The sequence below is a fragment of the Hyperoodon ampullatus genome (genome assembly GCF_949752795.1).
Source record: "Hyperoodon ampullatus genome assembly, chromosome: 1".
Lineage (NCBI taxonomy): Eukaryota > Metazoa > Chordata > Mammalia > Artiodactyla > Ziphiidae > Hyperoodon > Hyperoodon ampullatus.
The window spans coordinates 198975498-198987692 of NC_136914.1; the positions used below are offsets into that span (position 1 = coordinate 198975498).

The 12195-nt window shown below is 52.1% G+C and overlaps 1 protein-coding gene across 1 annotated transcript in view; it reads right to left on the minus strand.

The window, feature by feature from the left end:
• The window catches only part of CRTAC1 (cartilage acidic protein 1), a 136454-nt gene that overhangs the window by 47745 nt on the left and 76514 nt on the right, over positions 1-12195 (minus strand). Inside the window, exon 3 of the mRNA XM_079701418.1 lies at positions 5077-5273. Coding sequence (XP_079557544.1) covers positions 5077-5273 — 197 coding nt within the window. The remainder of the gene's footprint in view (positions 1-5076; positions 5274-12195) is intronic.

Consider the following 12195-nt stretch of genomic DNA (forward strand, 5'->3'; position numbering starts at 1 on the left):
TGAAGGACATGCCATGCCATCAAAACTACCCCTGTATAGTCCTTTGATGCAGCAATTCCATTTCTATGAACTTACCTTACAGATACACCTGGAATTGTGGAGAATGGCATGTTGTACAAGCTTATTCATTCGGTGGCACCGTTTGCAAGCAATCTAACTATTCATCAATGGAGGGCCAATTCAACAAATGGCAGATCTATACAACGGAATACTATACAGCCATAAAAAGAATGAGAAAGCTCTCTGTGTGCTGCTGTGAAATACTGTCCAAAGCTGATTGTTAAACAAAAAAGTAAGGGCAGCACTGTGAACAGAGCATGCTAATATTTGTGTAGGAAGGGAGGGAGGTATATGTAGATTGAAGATGGCGGATGGTCAGTGACCATTCTGCTGAACTGAATGAGTTAATAAATAAGGTAGGGTGTGGGGCTCACAGTCCACAGTGACCCATTCAGCACCATACTCCTATTACCCCAGGCCAGGTCACGTGGGCAGAAGAGCTCAGGGCCAAGCCAAGCAGCAGCTGGAGTAGCCAGCGCAGGAACTCTGAGGGATGGGCTCTGGGCAGGAGCTGCAGGAGGTCCTGGGCTCCTGGATGTGGAGGGGGTGTTGGAGCGGGCCTCTTGTCTGCCTTTGTCCTGCACACACTCCTACCTGGTTTTTTACAGAGTAGTGTTGCCTGAAACACACTGGCTAGTACTCTTCCAGGTCAGTTAAGCTGTATGCTGCTTTCCTGGCCCAGGCCTCTTGGGATTGTGGTCAGTCTTCCTCTGTTCCCTCCCTCTTACCACTTTCCAGTTCTTAACCCTTGAACTGTGCCTACCTGATACCCTCATCTGTGTGGTGTCTTATTTACATGATGGCCTTTTTCTCTTTCTGCTCCAAGAGTTCTCTCTTCAAGCAGCCGGGAGGGAGGCCTGTGGCCCCTCCATCCAGGACGTTTCTAAAGTCTCTGCCTTTCTTCAAGCCACAGGATTATAACAGCCGTTGCTTAGAGAGCATGGATTAGGTCCTAGACACCATAATAAGTACTTCTCATTCATTATCTCAGCTGTTCATTCAAATATATATATTAAATGTTTATGGGCTTCCCTGGTGGCGCAGTGGTTAAGACTCCGCCTGCCAATGCAGGGGACAAGGGTTCGAGCCCTGGTCCGGGAAGATCCCACATGTCACGTAGCAACTAAGCCCGCGAGCCACAACTACTGAGCCCATGTGCCACAACTACTGAAGCCCGCGTGCCTAGAGCCCATGCTCCGCAATAAGAGAAGCCACCGCAATGAGAAGCCTGCGCACCGCAACGAAGAGTAGCCCCCGCTCGCTGCAACTAGAGAAAGCCCGCGCACAGCAACGAAGACCCAACAAAGCCAAAATAAATAAATAAATAAAATAAATTAAAAAAAATGTTTACTAAGTGACATAAGCATTTCTTTGGTCCTGGAGATACAACAGAAAACAAGACAAAGTTTCTGTCCCCATGGTGTTTAGCAGAAGAGTAGAAGAGATGAACAACAAACAAATAAATAACATATTTTCAGACAGCAGTAAGTGCTCTGAAGAGAAATAAAGCAAGTTAAGGGCATAGGGAGTGATAGGGTACGGTCTTAAGTCTTTCAGGGAAGACCTCATCTGAGAAAGGGCCTGAATGAAGGGAAGGAGTGAACCTTGAGAACAACGGTGGGAAAAGCATTTTAGGCAGAGGGAACAGCAAGTACTAAGGCCTCGGGTAGGAAAGCGGCGAGCAAGAGGAGGAGTGGAGGAAACGGAGCCAGAAGGGCGACTGGCTCACAGCCGGGGGTGTGTGGCGGGTGACGGTAAAGACTTTGGATACAGTCTGTGGGGCTACTGGAGGGAGTTGAACTTATGAAGTTGATATGATTTCCCTGTACTACAGGTGAAGAGGTTGAGACCGAGAGAGGTCAAGCATCTTGCCCAAGGTCACCCAGTAGGTGAGGGGCATGTCCCAGGTTTGTACAGACTGACTCCCACGGGACACTGTCAGGATGCAGGACCCCAGTGCTGACATCCTAAAAGCTGGCTGAGGGACAGGGTGGGTCCATCCTTCCAGAGGTCTCTCCAATGCTTGGGCACAGGCTAAAGGAGCCCCCAGTCATAAGCCACAGGCAGGTGTGGGCTGGCTGGGGCTCCTGGAGAGGATCGCCAGTTCCTCATTGTGGGCAGGGTGGCAATGGCTGAGCGTCATGCCAGCTGGACCCAGGGAAGTGCTGACCTGGCACAAATGGCTCCACACCCCACCCACTGTCGATGAATCAATTGAATCACTCAACTGAAAAATTAACTCAAACCCACAGACATCCCTCAAACCCACAGAAGGTCACTGGGAGGTGCACGCCTGGGGCTGAGGCTGGGGGGCAGTGTCACCCTTACCCCAGCTCTGGGGGCCGAGCGCCAGCCTCTCCCAGAGGGACCTTCCTGGGGGCTCCATTTGCCTGCCTCTTCTTGTCTTCCCTCTGTTGGCAAACCTTCTCTCAGGCCAAATGCTTGTGCCTTGTCTGTTCTTCCTGGAGTTATTTATCAAGTTTTAATTGTACTCTTAGGATGTTCAAGTTCCGGCTGGGCCAGAGGGAGGCACAAAGTAACCAATACGTGGACTTTGCCCTTGAGGAACTTAGTGGCTAAGAGAGTGGAGTCAGATTCCTAGAGAAATATAAGACTGCACTGGAGAGACAGGGCAGGATTTTTGTCTGTTATATTCACTGGGGCATCATCAGTGCCTAGAATAGTGCCTGGCATATGGTAGGTGCTCAGTAAATACTTACCCAATGAGTGAATACATTAGTGAGTAAATGGGGTGATGGTTAGGCTGGGCACGGAACCAACATGATTCTGGGATATTGCTGTCAACCTCGACTGCACGAGGGAATCACCTGGAAAGCTTTCCAATCTGATAACTGGGTCCCACCCCCAGAGGTTCAGATTGGACTGGACTGGGATGCTCCTTGGGAACTGGGCACGTTAAAGCTCCTCAGGAGATTCTAGTGTGCAGCCTGGGCTGAGCACCGCTGCTCGAGAATTCACGATGAAACGCTCTAAGAGCGTGGGAGGGCTGCTGCTTCGAGACACCTGACGGTCGGGTCCCAGCCCCAGTGCTCCGTGTTCAGTGAGTAGGAAGAGTCTGTCCCCCTCCTCTGGCATTGTGCCCGCTGAGCCCACGTTAAACACCTCCTTTCTCAGTTCTCCCCATTTCTGGGTCCCTCCAGCATCTTCCTGGGCACTCACTCCTTCCACAGCCGTCCCTTGCTGCTGTTCCCCTCCTGACCTTGCCCCACATTAAAGGTTGATCAGCCCATCAATTAATTGTGTCCTAATCCAGTCTTGGCTTGGCTGGAGAGAGGGCAGTAAATCCAGCTGGGTAATCATGCCCTGATATTTGTGTAGGGATAATTACTATCTCTCAGGCCTCACTTGGTAGCAAGATGAGATGAAAACCCATAAAACACCACTTGGGGCTGTGGCTCATTGTTTCTCGGCTGCACAAAGCTGGCTGTCAGCCAGTCAGCTCCGCCTGCCCCTGCCCCTGGCACCAGCCCCAACCCCTTCCCTTGCCATTCATGCACATGGCAGGGCTCAACAGCAGGGGCAGTCTGGGGCTGGATCCTGGCTTGGGCTCAGCAACCAGCAGGGGCAACATTATGGGCCCAGGGTAAAGCCTGTGTGTGTGTGTGTGTGTGTGTGTGTGCGCGTGTGTGTGTGCGCGTCTATGGGAGTAGGGAAGGTGGTCCCCACAGCCAGGCGATCACCTGCCTCCAGGAGGTTGGGAGGGTCCAGAATGGTGAATTCACAGGTCTGAACCACAGGGTGTTGTTCAGACCAACCCAAGAGGCTGCTGCCATCTGGAAGAGTGCAGTGCATGTCCAACCTGGCCCCAAAGGGGCACTGGGCCCTGCATCCTTCAGGAGGAAGCCATGGCCTGGGACTTCCCTGCAGATGTTATGGCCCCATGGGAGCAGACTTCCACCTGCAGCCCCAAGAACACAGTCCCCCAACTCATGAAACACAGAGCACCAACCATGAGCCTGGCTCTCCACTAGGCCCCAAGGGCATCGGATTGAGTAAGGCCATACAGTGTGTTGATTAAAAGGATGGATCTGGAGTCAAACACTTGGGTTTGAATCCTGGGACTTAACAAGGTGTGTGGCCTTGGGCAAGTCATATGACCTCACTGTGCCTCAGTTTCCTCAACTATAAAGTGGGCCACACCAGTACCTACCTAATTGAGCTATTGTGAGACTTAAATGAGATGATTAATACAAAGTGCTTAGCTCCTGGCCCGGCACATAGTAGGTGCTACTTAAGTATTAGTTGTTATCATTACTCTTGCTATTATGTAGCCTTCTGGGCATCAGTTTCCCTCAGCCATTCCTTGGTGTGTAGGACCTCACTACTCAAAGTGCGGTCCCTGGACAAGCAGCAGCATCATAGCCTGGCAGCATGTTAGCAATGCAGGATCTCAGGGCCTAGCCAGGCCTGCTGAGTCAGAATCTGCATTTACACAAGAGCCGAAGTGACTGGGATGGCACTCTGGGCTAGGACAGGCCCCAGACCTGTCTTCCACCAAGTTGTAGCCCCAGCACCTCCCGCCTCTGGTCTGGCATGCTGTAGGTACTCTGCAGGAATGTGGGGTGAAAAAACGAGCTCAGCTGAAAGCTATGGGGGCCTTTGAAGGATTTCAAAGCATTTTAGTTCCCTGGAAGCAGCACGGAGGGCTATGCCAGGGAGTCGTCTGCGGGCTATGGGCGTGAGAAGTGCTGAGTGGCTGAGCCACCAGGAGTGGGGGAGAAGGGAGGAGGGGTCAGTTAGGAGGACGGGGCTGCCGCTCGGACTGGGAGGGGAGGAGGACGTAAAGTCCGAGGTGGGGGACAGGTCTTCTGCTCAAGGCCTCCCTCTCCAGGGGCTGGGAGGTGAGAAACAGCTTCACGCATAAGAGAAGAACGGGTCCTCCTGGGGCTGTCTCTGTTGGGACGGAGTGAGGTCCTGGGGAAGCCGGTGACAGTAACCTAGTGCCGGGAGGAAGAAGGTGGGGGCCGGGGGAGGCCCGAGGCCCCCAGCCCTTACCGGAGAAGGCATTATTGGTGTTGAGGAAGTAGATCTCCTCACGGCCATCCCCGTCGATGTCGCAGGCTGTGACCCCGATGGCGTTGCCCTGCCGGTCCCGCAGTGCGTAGTAGGGGGAGCTGCGCTCGTCCACCGCGATGTTCACCAGCCGCTTCTGGGCCCGGTCGTACTTCAGAACCAGGTTGGGGCCATTGTACCTGGAGGAGGAAGGGGGAGGGGACGTTGGGGGGAGCAGCTGGGCCCACCTGGCTCTATCCAACCAGAGCAGTGGGCTCAGAGTCTTCCCGGAAAGGTCTATGTGGGGACAAATCAGCCCCAGAACGTTCCCGGGGAACCGCTGTATTCCTGGGGAACCCTTGGCCGCCTTGCCTTGGGGTCCCCGGGTATTTGACGAGTGTCCCTGAATCAGACGTGGACTGAAGCAAAGTGAGAGTCAACAGGTCCCACGTGGGATGCAAATAAGGAGCAGGGTGGTGGAGGGGAGTGGGCAGTCGATAAGCCCCTGACCATAGGCTTTGCTGAAATAAACTCCCTGACATTTATCTCGCTCATTTCAATGTAAAAGGCACTTTCATATTTATGATCTCACTAATTTAAATTTAACAACAATCAAGTGAGGTAGGCATGGGAGTCTGCATTATTAACCCATTCTGCAGATGAGGCAACTGATGAACTTCATCAGGGAAAGTGAGGCTCAGAGAGGTTGAGTGCCCTTCTCAAGGTAACACAGCTAGTAAGCGTCAGGTGCTGGAACTCAAACCCAGGCCCTCTCTGCTAACCCAAGGGACCTGGAGTGAATTCTGGAAGCACAGAAGGCTTTGTCATTGAGGTTTGGAATGACCCTCTCTTGACAGAAAGTCCCAGCATTTAAACAGTAGGATGAAACTGGCATCCCAGACAGGAGATTACAAATGTACCTAAAGTCATCAGGTGGACCTGCTGGATCGCTTTGTCCGAGGCACTGGAAGGAGAAGATTACAGAGCTCCTCAGTCCTCATCCCTCTGTCGTCGGACTCTCCTGCAACCACGCGACCTCCCTGATGCGTGCTCTTGCCTCAGGGATTTGCACTTGCTGTTCCCTCCGCCCAGGATGCTTTTCCTCCAGGTACCCACATGGCTGCCTCCCTCCTTCACGTCCTTCAGGCCCTCACGCAATCTTCCCTTCTCTGAGAGGCCTTCCTGCCCACATTCCTGAAACCTGCAACCACCGTCACCCCGTACCCTCGCCGCTCACCCCTGCTCTCTTTCCCACGGCTTTTACCACCGGTTGACCGTTCTCTAGCTTCCTATTTAGCTCTTCCTTCTCTGTCTGGTCCAGCTAGAATGTCAGCTCCACAAGGGCAGAACTTTTTGTCTGTTTTGTCCCCCAGGACCTAGCACAATGCCTGGCACACAATAGGTGCTCAGTAAATCCTTGCTGACTGCTTGAATGAGTGGATCCTCAGAGCCCATGTCTGCGTCATAAGGGCTTAGGTGTCCCATGGTCGACTTCTTCCCATTGCCTTTCCACGTGGAGAAAGTGGTGTGTCCAAGGTCACCCCCAGGCAGCACAGCCACCAATGTCTGGACTCCTCCCTCCTCCTGGAACACCTGTCAGGCTCTCCAAAGGAACCTGGCCAACCCCCATCCATTAGTCCCCGGGCTACTGCCTTTGTTTGAACCTGAGCGTGTACATCCCGAGTGAAGTTCAGCTGCCAGCCTCTGGACGGTCCCCAGCCACAGACACTGTGGGGAGGGAGGAAAGAACTCTCCAAGGTCTTTGAGAGAAATCACTTCTTGCTTTCCTGAAACAGAACCAATTTAGCCCTTTGTCACCAAGATGCAGAGCCAGTGAAGTTTGGGGGATGCTGAGTGACTGGCCACGTGCCTTCTGGCATCCACAGTGTGCGAAAGGGGAGACGGAGCTTACTGGGGGCTGAGTCAGCACTCGGTAATGGGAGGTTGTGCCTCAGACACCTTGACAAAGAGTGTCTGAGGGCTGTGCGTCGAAGGCACGGCATGACCTATGGGACGTGTCTAGGCAGCAGAGATGGAACACTTGGGTTCCAGCACCGTCAGCAGCTGGCTCCAGCCCCCAGGGACAGGAAGTGCCTTGTGGGTGCTAAATACTAGGCCTCAAAGCCTCCAGGTCTTCTGTTTACCACCATTACTGCTCCTCACAAGACAGTACAGTTCTGCGGCGCTAGGCCTTGCTAAAAGCACTTTCCCATACATTGCCTCACCCGAGCCCTAGCAATCCCAGAAAGAAGGTAGAGAAGGCATTTTTCTAGAAAAGGAAACGGAGGGTCAGAGAAGCAAAGTGAGGTCACACAGCTCGTACATGGCAGCACTAGGCTTCTAACTGTCTTCAGGTCCAACCCTGTGCTCTTTCCACACTGCCTGTGATGCCAACACTCTTTGTCCTCTGCATTTCTTTTTTCTGGTGGCCTCTCCCAAAGCAGCGACGTGGGAGATGCCCAAGAACTTCATGTAAAGTGGAGATAATAACCCTACATTTCTATTGCACTTTACAGTTTATAAAACACTTTCTCAGGGCTTCCCTGGTGGCGCAGTGGTTGAGAGTCCGCCTGCCGATGCAGGGGACACGGGTTCGTGCCCCGTTCAGGGAAGATCCCACATGCCGCGGAGCGGCTGGGCCCGTGAGCCATGGCCGCTGAGCCTGAGCTGAGTCCGGAGCCTGTGCTCCTGTGCTCCGCAACGGGGGAGTCCACGACAACGAGAGGCCCGCGTACCGCAAAAAAAAAAAAACAACCCCCCCCCGCACTTTCTCAGCCTTGATTTCATTTGCTTCTCTGCATGTCTTGACTCTTCCAGAGGTTAGTTTTGTGATCTTAGGCTGGTCAGTTCCCCTCTCTAGGTTCTGAGTTTCTCTTCTGCAAAACGAGAGTTGGACTACATCAGAGGGTCACAAAATGTGTGGACAAATGAGGGCTTGGGGACGGGCTTCTGGGCCCTCTCCTCTCAGTTTCATCCAGAGCATTTCTATGTTGACGCATTTTATTTTACGTATCACATTCCATAAAGTGTTGTTTAAACAAGGGATTCCAGAGCCAGCGTTTAAAAGGCACTGGACTAGAAGCTGTGTGAGAGCACTTCTTGGTCTAATGCTTTTGAAATAGTGCCTCGAGTCTAACCCACCTCAGGAGATGGACAGAGCGGGTGTGGCCCCCCTCCAGGCTGTGGCTGAGGAGCCTCCACGTGAAGTCCAGCACGGACACTCCTCCTTCGCACCCCCTGTCCCTTGGGTCTCCTCCAAGGAGAATGTCTTTACCACCCCCAGTGGGGGGAGAGGCCATGGCCTCTGCACCTGTCGGAGGCCAGTCCTTTCACCCTGAATGGGGGGTGATGGGCGTGCACACAAGGTCCCTGCTCCCATGGTGGTGGCCCTGGGGGAGTGGATGGCCCTGGACCATCTCTTGTTTGAAGGACTTGGGGGTGATAGTTCCAGGGTACTCCCTAAGGTGTAGACGGGTAGGGGTACTAGGCTGGCTCAAATCCTCCATCTGTTACAGAATGAGCACGTGCTGCAGAATCCTCCCAAGCCTACATGGCAGCCTGGGATGAATCCTGACACTCTGTCCCCTTGCGTCCCACCACCCGCCCCCCCCCCACCTCCAGGGACTACAGATACAAAGCCAGACCAAGGGCTCCTAGGTAGGGGTCCCAGCAAGACGGGGCACAAGGCTGGGAGGTGGGGCATGGAGTTGCCTCTCCTTCTCCCCACCCAGGCTGCCCTTGGCTGGGTCTGCTGCACTGATATCCTAGCCTCTCACAATCTCCCCCCAGGACAGCCAGCCTCATCCCCTCCCCCTCTTCTCCATGGGGCTGACACTCCAGTTGGTTCCATGCCATCCCGCCCCTCCCTACCATCCCGCCCTACACCCCTCACACAAAGCCTGCCCCAGCTGCCTGGGCTGGATGTGATCTTCTCTTCCCTGGACAGCCACAGCGTTTTGCACCTTGCTTGTTACCACGAGGCAGAGTTGTTTGTGTTCCAACATCACTTCCCCTCATTAAAACATATGCTTCTTGAGCTGAGGAAGCATGTGGATACATCTCTGTGTTTGCTGTGCCTAGAGCCATGGTTGGCAGAGAGAAGATGCCCAGCAAGTGTCTGTCATAAAAGTGAGTGAGTGAGTGATAAAGGAAAGTAATCTTGGGTGGCATTCACGGAGCAGTCACCACATGCCAAGCACCCTTCTAAGTACTTTACACCCACTACTTCATTTCATCCTCATGACAATCCTAGGATTTTACAGATGTGGAGACTGAGGTTCAGAGGTTAGCCACAGTCCCACCACGGTCCTTCCGGGGCTGCAGTTCCCCCAAGTCGGGGGAGCTGGATGCGAGGGACGTGGGACTTCACGTTTCCTCTCTCTGACACCTGTCCGAGATTGTTGGGCACTTCTAGAAATTCAGGAGGCTTTGAAGCTCAATTAAAGCTTCAAAGCTGGGTCTGCTCCACTGATATCCGAGCCTCTCACAAGGCTCGTGCAACTCCGTGCCCCACCTCCCAGCCTTGCGCCCTGTGTTGCTGAGACCCCTACCTAGCTTAGGAAGCTTAGGAAGTGGGACAGGGTCCTGTGTTCTTGAAAAGCAGCTGTGACTTCATAATATCAAAGGCTGGGCCAGCAGGCACAAGTGATTGGCTCAGTGGAAATTTAAAAATCTGCTTGCGAGACACCAGTGGGGCACAGCCTATCCTTGTGTGAGTGCCGTCCAGTTTTCACGCTGGTCCACTGCTGTCGACAGGGAAGGGCCTTGGGGTCAGGCCAAGAAGAGCAGCCTGGGCGTGGGGTCCTGGGCCTGCCACTTCCTGGCTCTGACCTTGAGCTTGTCACTCAATTCCTCTAAGCTTCAGCTTCCTCAACTATAACTCTGTGAGGATAAGAGACAGTGTGTGTGATAACACTTGGTAAACTGTGAAGAGGCACACAATTATAAGTTATCATCATTATTTAAAAAAAAAAGCCGAGGAACAATCTCTCACTCTCTAGAGCGATCACTTCGAGTTTCCAAACGCACACTAATATTTCTCATCCCCAAACATCCCACCTGTGACCTCTCATCTTCCGCTGGGATGTTTCTTCATTCCCCTTTGTCACTAAACTCAGAGATGTCTTCACAAGTGCTCTCCGTTTTCTTACCCCCAATCCACACTCCACCCCCAACTCCAGCAAAGCTGCCCTTGTTATGGTCATTGGTGGCTTTCATGAGGCCACAAATAGGGATGCCCTTTCTGTCCCATCTCCTGGGGACTCTCAGCTGTATCTGGCACAGCGGCCTGGGCTCTCCACCCCTTGCCTCTTAGAACACTCTGCTCTCTTGGCTCTGAGGATGCCATCCTCCTCTGGTTTTCCTTCTTTCTCTCTGGTTCCCCCTCCTTTTCCTCTTCGTAGGCACTTCCTCCTCTCTCTGCCTCTTAATGTTGGAGTCCCCAGGCCTGGTCCAGGAGCCCCTTCTCCTCTCTCCATCCCCTTTCACTAGGGGATAATATCCATCCCCATGACCGACAACTCCCAAATTTATATCTCCAACCCAAATCCCCAGTCCAACCTCAGACTCATATATCCGACTGCCTACCTGACATCTCCCCCTGCATGCGCCACAGTCATCTCCGATGGAATGTGACCAAAATGGAACTATTGATCGCTCCTTCCCGCTCCTCCCTTCAATGGGCATCCAAATACCAAAGCCAGAAAGCTGGTGTCAGCCTTGGTTCTCCCACTTCCTTGACTTCACGTCTAATTCATCAATCCTGTCATTTCTACCTCTTAAAATATTTCAAATCCTTTCTCTTCTTTCCTCCTCCACTGCCACCATCTCTGGAGAGCCTCCTTTCTCTGCTTCCCCACTTCCCCCACCAGTTGAAATCCCCCACATCATAGCCAGAGTCATCTTTTAACACATAAATCAGATCAGCCATTCTCCTGCCTAAAACCCTGTGGTGGTTTCCCATTATGTTGGATTGAAACCCAGACCCTTTATCACGCCTGGCCTGGGAGCCTATTCGGTTTGCTGCCTGCCTTGCTGACCTCATAAAGCCACACCATCTCTCTTTCAGCTCCTAAAGGTCCAGCAGGCAGGTCCCAGCCCTCTGACCAGAGCACCCTCCCTCCACCTCTCTCCTGGGCCGGTTTCATCTCATCCTATAGGTCTCACCTTGAAAGGCATCTCGGAGAGACCTTCTCTTCCTCTGTATTCCAGTCACGGCATCCTCTGTCCTACTCTGGTTTGGTTACCTATGTATTGCCCATTTCTCCCAGAAAACCATAAGCTTCAGGAGGGCAGGGACTGTGTCTGCTGTGTTCACTTCTGTCTCCCCATCACCTAGGGCATAACAAGCACTCAATAAATACTTGTAGAGCGAACGAAAGAGAAGGAGCCTCTGGGAGGTACCAGATCATCACTGGGGGGCCGAGCAAAGTCAACTGAGCCACCAGTCTCTTGCTTGGTCTTTGATCCTCTACTTACATTAGTCCCCAAGTTATGTACAAACATGGTAATGACACCAGGAGGAGGCCAGGAGCTGGTGTTCTGAGTAAGGGTGAGAGAGAGTAACAAGGTATTATAGATAAAGACAGAGGACCAACCTTTCTCTCTGTTGAGAATTATTGACCTATGTGAAAAAACATCATTTAGGCAGTTACATAAAGGGGAAGCCAGATGAAGGGATGTAATGATTATTGGGTACCTACTATATATTAGATACTGTGCTACGTAGTTTACACAAGATATCTCACTGTACATAAATAGAAATTTTTCTGAAATTTGAAAAATATACTACTTTGAAAACTAAGAATAGGGAACTTTTTTCATTAAAAAGGAAAATAATGAAAAATATATAGCTATTCAACATTATAATCAGGGGAGAGATGCAGGGAGACAGACAGATGCACGTATAAATCCGAATGCAAGAGAGAGACACACAAGAATATAGAAAAATGGAAACTGAGGGACAGTGAAGCCCTGAGCATAGACAGAAAAACACTGTAAACACAGATAAATAGATTGGCCTGTAAAGACACTGGGACACATAGAAGGGAGGATACACAGACCCAGAGAGAAAAATAGAGAGATCCCTGGAAAGATACAAAGTCGTGGAAATATCAACAGAGC